Raw genomic sequence first — 19,725 nt, forward strand, 5'->3', positions numbered from 1 at the left:
GGTGGATGGAAGGGATCGCCTTCTTCTTCTCTCCAATGATTAAGTAGGCTATGAACCCATCCCCAATTCATCCAGAATAGGTGATGACTAATTGGTTGATCCATTCCGGTTACACTGCCTTCGGAGTTCAGGTGAATATCCATATCAGAATAGCTGTCGGAGTTTAAAGAATTTGAACTAGATACGTGATCCATCTTATATAATCAGGGAATTGATTTTTGATATAAAGATAGATTATAGAATTTAGATTGGTACTCTTCAATACATAATTTATATATGTATATATAATACCAAAATCCCGTAAATTACGGAGAAATTTTCGGAAGATGTCAGGAAAAATTTACAGTAACAGATACGCTAAGATATGAATTTTTGTCTATACACTATTTATGCAATAAATGCAGGAAAACGTGTCTAGACTTTAAGAATGACAAGCATGTAATTTCCGACAAGAAATGATAAGCAAAACTTTTAACATGCAGACACGGTCGAAGTCCAGACTTACTAATGCATCTTAACAACTATCAGTTAGACACACTCATGCAAGACCTGGTTCGCTAGGACCAACGCTCTGATACCAACTGTGACGATCGTTTCAAATCCATATGGACGAACACGTCATTCATTGATTTCATTGCGAGGTATTTGACCTCTATATGATACGTTTTGTAAACATTGCATTCTTTTCAAAAGGTACACAATAAATGAATATCAATTTCTAAGGTTTTCAACGTTTGATGATTTCTACATATAGACAATCACCATAAATAATAGTTTACTATAATACATCCGTTGACAATGAAGTCAAAATAAGATACACGGTGATGATTTTGTGAATGGAAAGTTTTCTTGAATAAAGCATGTATGACTTCATGCACATAGCTTGCAAGATAAAAGCAACTTAAACTAACAAAATAACTTTATTAAATTAAGGAAGGCGTTCACCGTTTACAGACGATATCTGGACCATTATAAGTGCTGACATCCTCTAGACCGCTCCTAGTACAATCTTCGGCGTTCGCCTCCGGGTACTTAATTTCCTGCTCGGAGGTGAGAAGGCCTTGAAAGCTTCTAGTGAGAGAATGTGTATTGTAGTGAGAGAGTGTGAATAGGTGTGTGGAAAATGGATTCAAATGGCCCCTTTAAATAGTAAAATTTTGGTTGGGGGCCGGCTGCCAGGCCGTTTTTGATGGCCGGTGTCTGGGCAAGCCGTTTTTGATGGCCGGTGCCAAGCCAATTGGCAAGCCAGCTTAGCACATGGCAGGCCAGTGGGCAGGCCATTTCTTACCCCTGGTCTTGCTGTTTGGTTGGATCGTTTTGCTCGTTCCCGGGATCGTAACTTGGTTTTTGGGGTCGTAACTTGTCTTTCACCGTTTTCGCTCTAGAATCTTCGTTTTAGCTCCGTTTTGCTTGATTCTTTTTGCATCATATTCGTAATTACTATGTCTACAAAATTAACCGAGAAAGTGATTATTTTGGCGATAAAACTTGGAACTTTATTATTTTTGGGCCATAATATCGAGGTAAAAATGTGACTTTTTTGCCGATATCAGTTTGCTTCCTTATATTTTCTATAGATACCGGACTGTAAGTGATGCATTATAGATCTATGTTGGTACTATTTTCTGTATAGAGAATGAAAGGTTCCAGTACTATAACAGCCTAGCATTGAGCAATATTTTGTCGACTGATGGTTGCTCTCGGGATTGGATCCCTGCAGACCCGGAACACGGATGAGATATCCATGGGGTGGCCTCAATCAGTCTTTGAACCAAGCTAAAGTTAGTCTGTGTAGCATTCTATTGCTAAGCAGTTACATTTCAGAGTGAGAAAGTACTTTGTGAGAGAGAAAGTGTATTTCTCTCTGATAATTGACTGAACTCTGAAATGTGGTGACCCAGGGGGTCTATTTATAGGCATAGAATGTTCGAAATTCCAGGAAACACGTGTAAAACGCTAATTAATTCATTTATGCGAAATATCTGGAACCGTCTTTGGCGTGGGCTGACGTCGTTGCGTGGGCTCACGCGCCTATTCAATGGCTTAAGCATAAAAGCTGCCTACAGGGCTTACGCATGACACTGGGTAGCCTACTAAGCGTTGGACGGATAATGCTAAAAACTGCCAAAATTGCCATCTTTTATGCTTTTCAATTCTTCATTTGTTATAAAAATGATGCTTTTATGCGTGTATCCCATAGTTAACACCATTAGGTCCCCCCCCCCCCCCTCCAATTTAATGTCTTTATTTTTGTAAAACATAAAGTCAATAAACTATAAAAAAAATAAAGAGTGCCTTTTTCCTCGGGAACACAAACCTGCCACAACCGTCTGTACCCCTGCAGCAACAATTACCTATATGATGATTGTCTGCAAAAGTGTATTTTTGAATATTGAATTTTATGTTTATTTTAACTTTTTATTTTCCACATAGATTGTATGCTTGACACATGGCAATTTATAGTCTATTCGATTAACATTAACTGTTTGCCTTCTCGCCGCTATTTAATCCTCGCATTCTGTTTCACATTTACTTCATCCCTAATTATGCCTTCATTGACCTTAAACCGTTGCAAAAATTCTTCTTCATCATTATCTAATCAATGGCTCCCTTAAATGTTGACAATATTTGTAGTGGAATTACTTCAACGTATCTAGATTGCGTTAGAGAACTTTTCCCTAAATTCTTTGGGGTCGATGCTGTAATACCCCAACCACATGAGCATGCATTAAATCCTCCCTCTGGAAAGGTTGCCATCTATGGCCGTGCCCTATTTTATTCTCTTCTTCGCATTCCTTTTACTACTTTCTATTTGAACGTTTGCAATTTTTACGGCATTAGCGATGGTCAATTTGAACCTGCGTCTATTAGGAAAATCATGCTCTTTGAGATGTTGTAATGCACGCAATATAACGCCATCCATTCACCTCTCATCTCATATTGCTACCATTAAATCATATGATAAAGGGGTGGTTATGTATTGCAAAATTTAATGGATTCTTTTGTACAGAAAGTGATTCTGCAGAGGGGTGGCAAAATACCTTTTTCTTTATTAATAGCGACATAATTCCCAATATCTCTTTACAAGCTCGCTATTGGCGTACCTCAATGGAGCCTCCCAAGATTATCTATCCGAGAATATCACCAGAAGAACGAAAACTGCTGAATGTGATGATGAAGGAAAAAGTTCCTGACAGGCGTTATCCAGAGCAGATGTTAGCTCTATGCAGGATTAACGCAGAATGGGAGGAAGTAGCACGCGACGTTGCTATTATAATGCTAAAAAATAAAGGTATGTTTGTAACAATGGTTTTTTGCAGTTCATTATGTTTATTGCATAATAATTGTACAATGTTGCTATTTCAAAAATTACTCCACTCACCGCCCTGCGGCATATAAAGTATGATGAGCTGCAATTTTAATATGAAAAAAGGTGGTTGACGAAATGCTTGAGAAAAGTCTATGTGATAATGAGAATGTAGATGAGTCAGCCTTGATGCGAGCAAACTCGCGCAAACGTCATGATGCTGGTTACCTCTCTTTTGAATGCATTTCAAAAGAAAACCATGGTGACTATTATAATGTTGATCCACTTAGATATCCATTATTGAATTTTGAATCATCATATCTGGATTGGAAAAAATTTATAAATAATAAATGCTGTTTTGATTCAGCCATGCCTTCTGAAGGAGGAGTATAGAAAAGGCTCGCTCTTCCACCTCCCATTCAGCGTAATACGATAGGCAAAATTAGTTCACAAATCAGCCTCCCTAATTTAGACATAGCTTGTCTATCATCATTCCTTACGGGTCCTCCGGGAAGCTATGCAAAATTAATGAAATACCTGGAAGCAATGGTGCAGAAAGCATTTAGTTTCGAAGCTTTAACCAAACCGTTCAACAAATTTATAACTGTTGTGCTAGACGCTGAACGGATACGATTCCTTGAGACGTTGAAGAAAAAGGTGCCAAATTTTCCATATCCACTTCCTGATGTTATCACATCACAACTGAAACCGGATGCGCTAGATAGGGTTAAAGTAGTAGGGGAACAAATAGAACAATTAAGATTCCTAGAGTTGGAAACCATTTGTAATGATCCATCTGCATCGGTGGATGACATTTTGAATTTCAAACTGTAATATGTACTGTTTACTATATTTTGAATGTAATTATGAAATAAACATGCAATTTAATACTTTGTTTTATTTTTTGCCAAAGCTTTACATGCTTGATTTAAAAAATCAAATGTACTGGCTAGCCATGTATTATTTTAAGTTTTTTACATCATGACGTTCGTAGATACAATCTATTGTCTAGATTCTCATCGGAGTCTACGTCATCCGCTACCATTTCAATCTTTTGTGTACGATTGAACTTCTGCCAACGAGAATAAACTTCTCTTCTGTAGGAAGGGATGACACACAGCTTTGTGACATCTGATTAAAAATCCTTGGCCGAATAAAAATATAAATATTATGCCACAAGAATAATTGTTTTAGTTCTTATTACTTAAGAATTTTTACATTTATGATTGCATCTCATATTCAAAATAGTTGATCAGGCTACTTGAATATGCAATACTACCAATAAAATCTCTTTAAACTCATTGCATTCCATGTTCGCTGTATTTCCTCGCTGGAGGGCACTGCAAGGGTATAAGACCCATTTGGATGTGCCTTTATGATCTTTTACGGCCCCTCTCATCATGGCCCCAACTTTCCCTGTTTTACTTGTTTGCTTGCCTCATTATCCCTTAACACCAAATCTCCTTCTTTGAATTGCACATGTTTTACTCTTTTATTGTAATATTTTGCCATTCGCTGCTTAGCATCTGCTTGACGGACAGTGGCCATAATACGTCTTTCTTCCAGCAATTTCAAATTTTCACGCAAGATGGATGAATTGTTTTCAACATCAACTTCCAAAACCCTATGTGTTGGTACACGAATTTCTGCTGGTATGACTACTTCAGTACCATACACCAAGCTGAACAGCGTCTCACCCGTACTCCGTTTTGGCGTTGTACGGTGAGCCCACAAAAATATATGGAACTTCATCTACCCATTTTGTCTGACTTAAACGCAGCCTAGGCTTTTTGCCGGCTACAATTTCCTTGTTTGTTACTTCAACTTGTCCATTTACCTGTGGGTGAGCAACAGAAGTGAATGTTTTCTTAGTTCTTATTTCTTCACACCAACTTCTAAACAGATTCTCAGCAAACTGTTTGCCATTATCACTTACAATTTCGTTTGGCAAACCATATCTGCTTACAATATCGTTCCATATATTTTTTTCATGTTTTCACCCGTTATCCGTGCTAACACTTTTGCGTCTGCCCACTTAGTAAAAAATCAATTGCAACCACCAAAAATCATGCATTTCCAATACTTCTGGGAAATGAACCCACTATATCAATTGCCCATTTACAAAATGGCCACGCGGACGAAACTGATATTAGATCATATTTCGGTAAACACCTCGCGGTTCTGTGCTGCTGACATGCATCAAATTCATTGATTGTTTCTGCAGTGTCTCTATAAATTTTTTGCCAGTAATATCATTGCCGCATAATTCGTGCTACAATAGTTCTATAACCAGAATATTGTGCACACAGGCCTTCATGCATCTCTTTCACCTCATCAACAGCCTGTTGTGGTGCTAAACACCTCAAATTTGGACCATTGTAGGACTTTCTATAGAGCACGTCGTTCTCCAATACATATAGCGGAGAACTTACCTTTATCCGCCTTGCCTCCGTAGCGTCGTCTGTCAGTGTTCCGTCCTGCAGATACTTAACATAGGGTGTCATCCAACATTGTCCCCTTTCATCAAATGTTGCTATTACCACCTTTTCATCAATTGACTTGTCCTTCAAAACTTCTACCAGAATCTTCTTATGTAAATGATCAAATGTTAATGTTGCTAATTTGCTCAATACATCTGCTTATTTGTTCTTATTTATTAATATTTTCACAACTTCCAGAGTTTCAAAATTCTTTGAAACCTTTTCAATCAACTATAAATATTGCTTCATTGATATATCTTTTAACTCAAATGCTCTGTTTACCTGTTGTGCAACAATATGAGAGTCCACATAAGCATGTATATGATTTATCCCCATCTCAGTCACTATACGGAGGCCGAAAAACAATGCCTCATACTCTACTTCATTGTTAGATGCGTAAAAACAAAACTTAAGTGCATATGTATGTTCTTTTCCTTCTGGATTTGTAAGCACCAATCCTACACCTACTCCTATTTCACTTGATGCTCCATCAGTATGTAACTTCCCTATGCAATTATTTCTTTTATTTTCATGTGGATAATCTACTTTTTCGGTTGTTTCTAAAAGGAAATCTGCCAAAATATGTCCCTTAACTGCATGCCTTGGTGAAAAATCTATTTCATATTCCCCCAACTCCACTGCCCATTTTGCTAAATGCCCTGATGATTCTGGATATTTCAAAATTTGCTTAATTGGTTGGTTTGTTAAAACAAGAATTGGGTGTCCTTGAACATATCATCTCAGCCGTCTAGCTGTGTGCACTAGAGCATATACCAAATTTTCAATTGGTGGATAATTGATTTTGCTTTGTTGTAACAGCTTGCTGACATAATATATTGGCATTTGAACACCATTTCATTCTGCAATTAGAACAGAATTAATGGCCTCTGTTGATACCGCCATGTAGAGTATCAATGTTTCTCCTGCTATTGGTGCATAGGTTGGTAGCTCCTTTAAGAGTTTTTTAATATCCTAGAAGGCCGCTTCTGCTTCCGCCGTCCATATAAAATCCTTTTTGTGTAAACAACTTTTCAAAACTTTCATGAATGGTAATGAACGTTCTGCTGCTCTTGATAAAAACCTTGTTAGTGCTGTCAATTTTTCGTTTAAACTTTGCACTTCTTTCTTTGTTTTTGGTGAAGTCATATCCTCTATTGCTTAAATTTTCTTTGAATTTGCTTTTATTCCTCTCTCCGTTACAACATGACCTAAAAATTTACCTTCCTCAACACCAAAAGTATATTTTTGTGTAACGACCCAACCCGTATTTAAACCGGCCCGTAAAAAATTTCCTTTAATACATTAATATTTAGGTCCCAATTATGTTTCCAAAACATCTTTAACACAAATAATAAGTTCAATAAACTTTTAAAACATTTAATACATAGTTTAATATCCGAACGGGCAACACGACCCGACAATTTTAATTTCCAACAAAACCGAGCATGGTGATTGGAGATACGCTACCCGATCCTAATCAATACAAAAGCACGTCTTCTAAAGCAACCTACGCGAGTCCATTAGTTCCCACGCTTACCCGTGCCACCGCCTACATGCAAATCTATAAAAATGTAAACAACGAGAGGGTAAGCTAATGCTTAGTGGGTGAAAATATACTACATACATATATATACATAAAATGGACACGCCACACGAATAATCAAATAGCACATACCAGAGCATCCAAGCATAAAGGCAAGCTAATCTAAGCATGCCTTATGATCACTATACAACAAGCTAACAAAGTAAGTTCACCCACAACGATATGAACAATGCCATCAAGCTACACCCGGAGGGCTAGCTACATCACAACATTACAACGATATAATAACACTAAAGCGTAAAAAGCCCAAGGTTAACCCCTTAACCCAAAACCAAAAGAAGATTGGCCGAACTACACGAGCCTTAGTAAATCCGCATCCACACGAGACTACTATCTTCAATATCATAACAACATCGAGTTTGGCCAAACTACACGAGCCTTAGTGAATCCGCATCCACACGAGATCACTACCTCAATGAGATGACCGAACTACACGCGTCATCGTGAATCCACATCTGTAGTGACCCGAACTTTTCCATGTTTATATATATATTAAATGAAATTGTTATTTACATGATTAAGTGTTTCCAACATATTAAGCAACCAAACTTGTTAAGACTTGATTAATTGAAATAGGTTTCATATAGACAATTGACCACCCAAGTTGACCGGTGATTCACGAACGTTAAAACTTGTAAAAACTATATGATGACATATATATGGTTATATATATAGTTAACATGATATTATGATAAGTAAACATATCATTAAGTATATTAATAATGAACTACATATGTAAAAACAAGAATACTAACTTAATGATTTTGAAACGAGACATATATGTAACGATTATCGTTGTAACGACATTTAATGTATATATATCATATTAAGAGATATTCGTACATCATAATATCATGATAATAAAATAATTTAAAGTCTCATTTGATATTATAAACATTGGGTTAACAACATTTAACAAGATCGTTAACCTAAAGGTTTCAAAACAACACTTACATGTAACGACTAACGATGACTTAACGACTCAGTTAAAATGTATATACATGTAGTGTTTTAATATGTATTCATACACTTTTGAAAGACTTCAAGATACTTATCAAAATACTTCTACTTAACAAAAATGCTTACAATTACATACTCGTTCAGTTTCATCAACAATTCTACTCGTATGCACCCGTATTCGTACTCGTACAATACACAGCTTTTAGATGTATGTACTATTGGTATATACACTCCAATGATCAGCTCTTAGCAGCCCATGTGAGTCACCTAACACATGTGGGAACCATCATTTGGCAACTAGCATGAAATATCTCATAAAATTACAAAAATATGAGTAATCATTCATGACTTATTTACATGAAAACAAAATTACATATCATTTATATGTAATCCATACACCAATGACCAAAAACACCTACAAACACTTTCATTCTTCAATTTTCTTCATCTAATTGATCTCTCTCAAGTTCTATCTTCAAGTTCTAAGTGTTCTTCATAAATTCTACAAGTTCTAGTTTCATAAAATCAAGAATACTTCCAAGTTTGCTAGCTTACTTCCAATCTTGTAGAGTGATCATCCAACCTCAAGAAATCTTTCTTGTTTACAGTAATATATCTTTCTAATACAAGGTAATACTCATATTCAAACTTTGATTCAATTTCTATAACTATAACAATCTTATTTCGAGTGAAAATCTTACTTGAACTGTTTTCGTGTCATGATTCTGCTTCAAGAACTTTCAAGCCATCCAAGGATCCTTTGAAGCTAGATCCATTTTTTTCATTTCCAGTAGCTTTATTCAGAAAACTTGAGGTAGTAATGATGTTAATAACATCATTCGATTCATACATATAAAGCTATCTTATTCGAAGGTTTAAACTTGTAATCACTAGAACAAAGTTTAGTTAATTCTAAACTTGTTCGCAAACAAAAGTTAATCCTTCTAACATGACTTTTAAAATCAACTAAACACATGTTCTATATCTATATGATATGCTAACATAATGATTTTAAACATGGAAACACGAAAAACAACGTAAAACTGGATTTACGCCGTCGTAGTAACACCGCGGGCTGTTTTGGGTTAGTTAATTAAAAACTATGATAAAGTTTGATTTAAAAGTTGTTCTTCTGGGAAAATGATTTTTCTTATGAACATGAAACTATATCCAAAAATCATGGTTAAACTCAAAGTGGAAGTATGTTTTCTAAAATGGTCATCTAGACGTCGTTCTTTCGACTGAAATGACTACCTTTACAAAAATGACTTGTAACTTATATTTATGACCATAAAACTATACTTTTTCTGTTTAGATTCATAAAATAGAGTTCAATTTGAAACCATAGCAATTTGATTCACTCAAAACGGAATTAAAATGAAGAAGTTATGGGTAAAACAAGATTGGATAATTTTTCTTGTTGTAACAACGTGAAAATTGGTAACAAATCTATATTAATCATATCCTAGCTAACTTATATTGTATTATATATGTATTCTAATATATTATGTAATCTTGGGATACCATAGACATGTATTCAAATGTTTTGACATATCATATCGACCCATGTGTATATATTATTTGGAACAACCATAGACACTCTATATGCAGTAATGTGGGAGTTAGCTATACCGGGTTGAGGTTGATTCCAAAAATATATATAATTTGAGTTGTGATCTAGCCTGAGACGTGTATACACTGGGTCGTGGATTGATTCAAGATAATATATATCAATATTATTTTTCTGTACATCTAACGTTGGACAACTAGTTGTAGGTTACTAACGAGGACAGCTGACTTAATAAACTTAAAACATCAAAATGTATTAAAAGTGTTGAAAATATATTTTGAATATACTTTGATATATATGTACATATTTGTTATAGGTTCGTGAATCGACCAGTGGCCAAGTCTTACTTCCCGACGAAGTAAAAATCTGTGAAAGTGAGTTATAGTCCTACTTTTAAAATTTAATATTTGTGGGATGAGAATACATGCAGGTTTTATAATTGATTTACAAAATAGACACAAGTAAGTGAAACTACATTCTATGGTTGAATTATCGAAATCGAATATGCCCCTTTTTATTAAGTCTGGTAATCTAAGAATTAGGGAACAGACACCCTAATTGACACGAATCCTAAAGATAGATCTATTACGCCTAACAAACCCCATCCAAAGTACCGGATGCTTTAGTACTTCGAAATTTATATCATATCCGAAGGGTGTCCCGGAATGATGGGGATATTCTTATATATGCATCTTGTTAATGTCGGTTACGAGGTGTTCACCATATGAATGATTTTTATCTCTATGTATGGGTTGTATATTGAAATATGAAATCTTGTGGTCTATTGTTACTATTTGATATATATAGGTTAAACGTATAACTCACCAACATTTTTGTTGACGTTTAAAGCATGTTTATTCTCAGGTGAATATTAAGAGCTTCCGCTGTTGCATACTAAAATAAGGACAAGATTTGGAGTCCATGTTTGTATGATATTATGTAAAAACTGCATTCAAGAAACATATGTCGATGTAATATATTTCTATGGTAAACCATTATGTAATGGTCGTGTGTAAACAGTATATTTTAGATTATCATTATTTGATAATCTACGTAATGCTTTTGAAACCTTTATTGATAAAATAAAGGTTATGATTGTTTTAAAAATGAATGCAGTCTTTGAAAAACGTCTCATATAGAGGTCAAAACCTCGCAACGAAATCAATTAATATGGAACGTTTATAATCAATATGAACGAGACATTTCAGTTGGTATCCGAGCGTTGGTCTTAGAGAACCAGAATTTTGCATTAGTGTGTCTTATCGAGTTTGTTAGGATGCATTAGTGAGTCTGGACTTCGACCGTGTTTACTTGAAAAATGATTGCTTAACAAATTTTGTTGGAAACTATATATTTTTAACATATGAATATTATGTGATATATTAATCTCTTAACGCGTTTGATATTATGTGATAGATGTCTACCTCTAGAACAAGTCCCATTGACTCACCTAATAATAATGAAGAGTCAAATGTAAATTGGAATGATTCGTGAACTGATTCACAAGTTCCCGAAGAGGAACCGGAAGAAGAGTCGGAACCGGAAGAAGAATCGGAACCGGAAGAAGAATCGGAACCGGAAGAAGAAATAGAACCAGTGGGGGAAATAATAAAATGGTTAAGTAGAAGAAAATCCTCAACCAACCGACCAAAGTTAATTATGGTCAATGGTGTTTCCGCCAAGGAAGCAAAGTATTGGGAGGATTACCAATTCTCCGATGAATCGGATCCCGACAAGAATTCCGATGATGTTATATAAATTACCCCAACACAATTTAATAAGGCAAAAGAGAACAATAAGGGAAAGAGCATAAAAATAGAGAAATTTGATTCCAAACCCGATGAACTTTATATGTATCGTCAACACCCGTATTTCTTAAGTTGTGACCGTAACCCGGGAACCTCTAAATCACCAGGTTTTTCTAAACCAATGTGGAAAACGACGGCTCGTATTAGGGGAACATCATATATCCTTATAAACTTTGCAAAACGAACCAAAACTGAAGAAGAAGAAACGAGCGAGTCAGAATAAGATAGTTGTATTCGTGTGGTGTAATATATGTAATATAGTGTGCTTATGCTTTATGATATATGTAAAAATTGCTTGTATTATTAAGTATTTTTTTTACAAATCTAACTCTTGTCTATTTTACAGTATAAAAACACAAAATGGATAGACAACCCAATATTTTAAGAGACCTACCCGGAGACATGATTGATGAAATCTTGTCTAGAGTCGGTCAGAATTCCTCTGCACAACTATTTAAGTCGAGATCAGTTTGTAAGACATTCGAAGAACGTTCCAAGAATGCCTTGATTTATAAAAGGCTTTCGTTCGAAAGATGGGGGATATCACATTGGGAAATCCATAAGTTACGATGTGTTTACTTTGACGCATATATTGCGGGGAACCCAAATGCTATTTTACGCAACGGGTTAAGAAATTATTTTGACTCAATATATCCGAATATAGGACTTCGTGATTTAGAAAAAAGCGGCTAACATGCAACATAAAGAAGCATGTTATGCTTACGGGTTAGTAATGTTCACTTCTCACCAAAGTGAGAACAAGAAAATCGGGCTACAACTATTAAACAAAACATTCCCACAAGTGACGGAGTCGGTAATTGGGGTAAGAAATGAGGTTTTTAGGTTATTACGAGACTGTTGGTCATTACGTAACCTTCATCCTTTTGACGACGTTACAACACATTGTCTTACTATCGGTCACAACGGTTATGTTCCATAAAACCAAGGATGGGAAGTGGTATTAGTAAAACCAGAATGCATGACTTGTTTCTGGACGTATGAATTACGTGTCTTTATTGCCTTTGCTGAACGCCTTATTTATTAACTAGAATTATCTTCGCAACTACTTTGTATCAAAGTTTTATGTGCTATATTTCATGCTATATGTAAAAAAAAAGCGGTATTGTAAGTTTGCAAGTTATTGTATAAAGGTTTGAATATGATATTTTTTTTTGTGATTAGTTTTTCATATAGAATTGTAGTAGTTGAAATAGTATGTTAGCTACTAAGTATGAACTTAACGGGTAGGTACTACCCGAATTAAAGAGTGTAAAACGCTAATATGAAGAAAGAGCTTTTATAAATAAGTTCATATTACGCTACGAAATACTATTGACTACTCTTGATATTCTATATGATTAACTCGTTTCATTTGACTATTTTGAAGGAAATGGCACCGACTACTCGACACACCTTGAATATGAGCGAAGAGGAATTTCGTGCCTTTCTTGCTTCAAACATAGCCGCAGTACAGGCTGCGCTACATACCAACAATAACCTTGGATATAGCAGTACAGGAAATTGTGTAGGATGCACCTACAAAGAATTCACTGCCTGCAAACCTTTGGAATTTGATGGAACCGAAGGACCGATCGGAATGAAACGGTGGACCGAGAAGGTCGAATCGGTGTTTACCATAAGTAAGTGTACTGAAGAGGACAAAGTGAAGTACGCTACGCATACCTTCACAGGTTCTGCGTTAACATGATGGAATACCTATCTAGAGCAAATGGGACAAGATGATGCTTACGCACTACCGTGGTCAGCATTCAAGCACTTGATGAACGAGAAGTACAGTCCTAGAACCGAGGTCAATAAGCTCAAGACAGAACTTAGAGGGTTACGAACCCAAGTATTTGATATTACCACGTACGAAAGACGATTCACAGAATTATGCCTATTGTGTCCGGGAGCGTTCGAAGATGAGGAAGAGAAGATCGACGCGTTTGTGAAAGGATTACCGGAAAGAATCCAAGAAGATATAAGTTCACACGATCCCTCCTCCATACAACAGGCATGTAGAATGGCTCACAAACTAGTGAACCAGATTGAGGAAAGAATTAAAGAACAGACTGCTGAAGAGGCCAATGTGAAGCAAGTCAAAAGAAAGTGGGAGGAAAACGGTGATAAGAATCACCAATACAACAACAACAACAATTACAACAATAATCGCAACAACTATCCCAACAATCGCAACATCAATCGCAACTACAACAAATGGCCCAACAACAACAACAACAACAACAACAACAACAACAACAACAACAACAACAACAACAACAACAACAACAACAACAACAACAACAACAGCAACTACAACAATCATCCCAACAACAATAATAACCACAACAACAACAACAATCAGAAGCAGCTATGCCAAAGGTGTGAAAAGTATCACTCGGGGTTCTGCACCAAATTTTGCAACAAGTGTAAAAGAAATGGTCATAGCGCTGCGAAGTGTGAGGTCTACGGACCAGGGGTTAACAGAACGAAAGGAACAAATGGTGTCAGAACGAGTAATGGCGGAGCAAGTAGTGTCGGAGCAAGTTATGCCAATATAGTTTGTTATAAATGTGGAAAACCGGGCCACATTATTAGAAATTTCCCGAACCAAGAGAACATGAATGGACAAGGCTGCGGAAGAGTTTTCAATATTAATGCCGCAGAGGCACAGGAAGACCCGGAGCTTGTTACGGGTACGTTTCTTATTGACAATAAATCTGCTTACGTTTTATTTGATTCGGGTGCGGATAGAAGCTATATGGGTAGAGATTTTTGTGCTAAATTAAGTTGTCCATTGACGCCTTTGGATAGTAAATTTTTACTCGAATTAGCAAATGGTAAATTAATTTCAGCAGATAATATATGTCAGAATCGAGAAATTAAACTGGTTAGCGAAACATTTAAGATTGACTTGATACCAGTAGAGTTAGGGAGTTTTGATGTTATAATCGGTATGGACTGGTTGAAAGAAGTGAAAGCAGAGATCGTTTGTTACAAAAATGCAATTCGCATTATACGAGAAAAAGGAAAACCCTTAATGGTGTACGGAGAAAAGGGCAACACGAAGCTACATCTTATTAGTAATTTGAAGGCACAAAAACTAATAAGAAAAGGTTGCTATGCTGTTCTAGAACACGTCGAGAAAGTACAAACTGAAGAAAAGAGCATCAATGATGTTCCCGTCGCAAAAGAATTTCCCGATGTATTTCCGAAAGAATTACCGGGATTACCCCCACATCGATCCGTTGAATTTCAAATAGATCTTGTACCAGGAGCTGCACCAATAGCTCGTGCTCCTTACAGACTCGCTCCTAGCAAGATGAAAGAACTGCAAAGCCAATTACAAGAACTTTTAGAGCGTGGTTTCATTCGACCAAGCACATCACCGTGGGGAGCTCCTGTTTTGTTTGTTAAGAAGAAAGATGGTACATTCAGGTTGTGTATCGACTACCGAGAGTTGAACAAACTTAGCATCAAGAACCGCTACCCACTACCGAGAATCGACGACTTATTTGATCAACTACAAGGCTCTTCTGTTTATTCAAAGATTGACTTACGTTCCAGGTATCATCAAATGCGGGTAAAAGAAGATGATATTCCAAAGACTGCTTTCAGAACACGTTACGGTCATTACGAGTTTATGGTCATGCCGTTTGGTTTAACTAATGCACCAGCTGTGTTCATAGACCTTATGAACCGAGTGGGTGGACCATACCTTGACAAGTTTGTCATTGTTTTCATTGATGACATACTTATTTACTCTAAGAATGACCAAGAACACGGTGAACATTTGAGAAAGGTGTTAGAAGTATTGAGGAAGGAAGAATTGTACGCTAAGTTTTCAAAGTGTGCATTTTGGTTGGAAGAAGTTCAATTCCTCGGTCACATAGTGAACAAAAAAGGTATTAAGGTGGATCCGACAAAGATAGAAACTGTTGAAAAGTGGGAAACCCCGAAAACTCCGAAACACATACGCCAGTTTTTAGGACTAGCTGGTTACTACAGAAGGTTCATCCAAGACTTTTCCAGAATAGCAAAACCCTTGACTGCATTAACGCATAAAGGGAAGAAATTTGAATGGAAGGATGAACAAGAGAAAGCGGTTCAGTTATTGAAGAAAAAGCTAACTACGACACCTATATTGTCATTGCCTGAAGGGAATGATGATTTTGTGATTTATTGTGACGCATCAAAGCAAGGTCTCGGTTGTGTATTAATGCAATGAACGAAGGTGATTGCTTATGCGTCTAGACAATTGAAGATTCACGAACAAAATTATACGACGCATGATTTGGAATTAGGCGCGGTTATTTTTGCATTAAAGACTTGGAGGCACTACTTATATGGGGTCAAAAGTATTATATATACCGACCACAAAAGTCTTCAACCCATATTTAATCAGAAACAACTGAATATGAGGCAGCGTAGGTGGATTGAATTATTGAATGATTACGACTTTGAGATTCGTTACCACCCGGGGAAGGCAAATGTGGTAGCCGACGCCTTGAGCAGGAAGGACAGAGAACCCATTCGAGTAAAATCTATGAATATAATGATTCACAATAACCTTACTACTCAAATAAAGGAGGCGCAACAAGGAGTTTTAAAAGAGGGAAATTTAAAGGATGAAATACCGAAAGGATCGGAGAAGCATCTTAATATTTGGGAAGACGGAACCCGGTAAAGGGCTGAAAGGATTTGGGTACCAAAATTTGGAGATATGAGAGAAATGGTACTTAGAGAAGCTCATAAAACCAGATACTCAATACATCCTGGAAAGGGGAAGATGTACAAGGATCTCAAGAAACATTTTTGGTGGCCGGGTATGAAAGCCGATGTTACTAAATACGTAGGAGAATGTTTGACGTGTTCTAAGGTCAAAGCTGAGCATCAGAAACCATCAGGTCTACTTCAACAACCCGAAATCCCGAAATGGAAATGGGAAAACATTACCATGGATTTCATCACTAAATTGCCAAGGACTGCAAGTGGTTTTGATACTATTTGGGTAATAGTTGATCGTCTCACCAAATCAGCACACTTCCTGCCAATAAGAGAAGATGACAAGATGGAGAAGTTAGCACGACTGTATTTGAAGGAAATCATCTCCAGACATGGAATACCAATCTCTATTATCTCTGATAGGGATGGCAGATTTATTTCAAGATTCTGGCAGACATTACAGCAAGCATTAGGAACTCGTCTAGACATGATTACTGCCTATCATCCACAAACTGATGGGCAGAGCAAAAGGACGATACAAACGCTTGAAGACATGCTACGAGCATGTGTTATTGATTTCAGAAACAGTTGGGATCGACATCTACCGTTAGCAGAATTTTCCTACAACGACAGCTACCATTCAAGCATTGAGATGGCGCCGTTTAAAGCACTTTATGGTAGAAAGTACAGGTCTTCGATTTGTTGGAGTGAAGTGGGGGATAGACAGATTACGGGTCCGGAGATTATACAAGAAACTACCGCGAAGATCATCCAAATTCAACAACGGTTGAAAACCGCCCAAAGTCGAAAAAAGAGCTACGCTGACATTAAAAGAAAAGATATAGAATTTGAAATTGGAGAGATGGTCATGCTTAAAGTTGCACCTTGGAAAGGTTTTGTTCGATTTGGTAAACGAGGGAAATTAAATCCAAGGTATATCGGACCATTCAAGATTATTGATCGTGTCGGACCAGTAGCTTACCGACTTGAGTTACCTCAAAAACTCGCGGCTGTACATAACACTTTCCACGTCTCGAATTTGAAGAAATGTTTTGCTAAAGAAGATCTCACTATTCCGTTAGATGAAATCCAAATCAACGAAAAACTTCAATTCATCGAAGAACCCGTCGAAATAATGGATCGTGAGGTTAAAAGACTTAAGCAAAACAAGATACCAATTGTTAAGGTTCGATGGAATGCTCGTAGAGGACCCGAGTTCACCTGGGAACGAAAAGATCAGTTGAAGAAGAAATACCCGCATTTATTTCCAGAAGATACGTCAACACCTCCAACTGCTTAAAATTTCGGGACGAAATTTATTTAACTGGTAGGTACTGTAGTGACCCGAACTTTTCCATGTTTATATATATATTAAATGAAATTTTTATTTACATGATTAAGTGTTTCCAACATATTAAGCAATCAAACTTGTTAAGACTTGATTAATTGAAATAGGTTTCATATAGACAATTGACCACCCAAGTTGACCGGTGATTCACGAACGTTAAAACTTGTAAAAACTATATGATGACATATATATGGTTAAATATATAGTTAACATGATATTATTATAAGTAAACATATCATTAAGTATATTAATAATGAACTACATATGTAAAAACAAGAATACTAACTTAATGATTTTTAAACGAGACATATATGTAACGATTATCGTTGTAACGACATTTAATGTATATATATCATATTAAGAGATATTCGTTGATCATAATATCATGATAATATAATAATTTAAAATCTCATTTGATATTATAAACATTGGGTTAACAACATTTAACAAGATCGTTAACCTAAAGGTTTCAAAACAACACTTACATGTAACGACTAACGATGACTTAACGACTCAGTTAAAATGTATATACATGTAGTGTTTTAATATGTATTCATACACTTTTGAAAGACTTCAAGACACTTATCAAAATACTTCTACTTAAAAAAAATGCTTACAATTACATCCTCGTTCAGTTTCATCAACAATTCTACTCGTATGCACCCGTATTCGTACTCGTACAATACACAGCTTTTAGATGTATGTGCTATTGGTATATACACTCTAATGATCAGCTCTTAGCAGTCTATGTGAGTCACCTAACACATATGGGAACCATCATTTGGCAACTAGCATGAAATATCTCATAAAATTACAAAAATATGAGTAATCATTCATGACTTATTTACATGAAAACAAAATTACATATCCTTTATATCTAATCCACACACCAACGACCAAAAACACCTACAAACACTTTCATTCTTCAATTTTCTTCATGTAATTGATCTCTCTCAAGTTCTATCTTCAAGTTCTAAGTGTTCTTCATAAATTCTACAAGTTCAAGTTTCATAAAATCAAGAATGCGTCCAAGTTTGCTAGCTTACTTCCAATCTTTTAGAGTGATCATCCAACCTCAAGAAATCTTTCTTATTTACAGTAAGATATCTTTTTAATACAAGGTAATACTCATATTCAAACTTTGATTCAATTTCTATAACTATAACAATCTTATTTCGAGTGAAAATCTTACTTGAACTGTTTTCGTGTCATGATTCTGCTTCAAGAACTTTCAAGCCATCCAAGGATCCTTTGAAGCTAGATCCATTTTTCTCATTTCCAGTAGCTTTATCCAGAAAACTTGAGGTAGTAATGATGTTCATAACATCATTCGATTCATACATATAAAGCTATCTTATTCGAAGGTTTAAACTTGTAATCACTAGAACATAGTTTAGTTAATTCTAAACTTGTTCGCAAACAAAAGTTAATCCTTCTAACTTGACTTTTAAAATCAACTAAACACATGTTCTATATCTATATGATATACTAACTTAATGATTTAAAACCTGGAAACACGAAAAACACCGTAAAACCAGATTTACGCCGTCGTAGTAACACCGCGGGCTGTTTTGGGTTAGTTAATTAAAAACTATGATGAACTTTGATTTAAAAGTTGTTCTTCTGAGAAAATGATTTTTATTATGAACATGAAACTATATCCAAAAATCATGGTTAAACTCAAAGTGGAAGTATGTTTTCTAAAATGGTCATCTAGACGTCGTTCTTTCGACTGAAATGACTACCTTTACAAAAACGACTTGTAACTTATATTTCTGACTATAAACCTATACTTTCTCTGTTTATATTCATAAAATAGAGTTCAATATGAAACCATTGCAATTTGATTCGCTCAAAACGGAATTAAAATGAAGAAGTTATGGGTAAAACAAGATTGGATAATTTTTCTTGTTGTAACAACGTG

The 19,725-nt window shown here is 35.9% G+C and overlaps 1 protein-coding gene across 1 annotated transcript; it reads right to left on the minus strand.

Annotated features, from left to right (window-relative positions):
- Positions 1–4,705: 4,705 nt before the first annotated feature.
- Positions 4,706–6,933, minus strand: LOC139899228 (uncharacterized). The gene is made up of 5 exons (XM_071882051.1): positions 6,846–6,933; positions 6,070–6,455; positions 5,615–5,892; positions 5,145–5,265; positions 4,706–5,059 (listed from the first exon to the last, which is right to left on the minus strand). Exons 1-5 carry the CDS (start codon positions 6,931–6,933, stop codon positions 4,706–4,708), a joined length of 1,227 nt encoding a protein of 408 aa, XP_071738152.1.
- Between the last annotated feature and the right edge of the window lie 12,792 nt (positions 6,934–19,725).

This window comes from Rutidosis leptorrhynchoides, chromosome 1 (genome assembly GCF_046630445.1).
Source record: "Rutidosis leptorrhynchoides isolate AG116_Rl617_1_P2 chromosome 1, CSIRO_AGI_Rlap_v1, whole genome shotgun sequence".
Lineage (NCBI taxonomy): Eukaryota > Viridiplantae > Streptophyta > Magnoliopsida > Asterales > Asteraceae > Rutidosis > Rutidosis leptorrhynchoides.

What these genes read in the sequence shown, in the direction of transcription:
- LOC139899228 (XM_071882051.1), bottom strand. Translation starts at nt 6,933, where the DNA reads ATGACTTCACCAAAAACAAAGAAAGAAGTGCAAAGTTTAAACGAAAAA. An exon ending in CTCATATTGTTGCACAACAG is followed by an intron (nt 5,893 to 6,069) that starts GTAAACAGAGCA and finishes TTACATAAGAAG; the next exon opens with ATTCTGGTAGAAGTTTTGAA. An exon ending in AAAGAGATGCATGAAGGCCT is followed by an intron (nt 5,266 to 5,614) that starts GTGTGCACAATA and finishes TATTGTAAGCAG; the next exon opens with ATATGGTTTGCCAAACGAAA.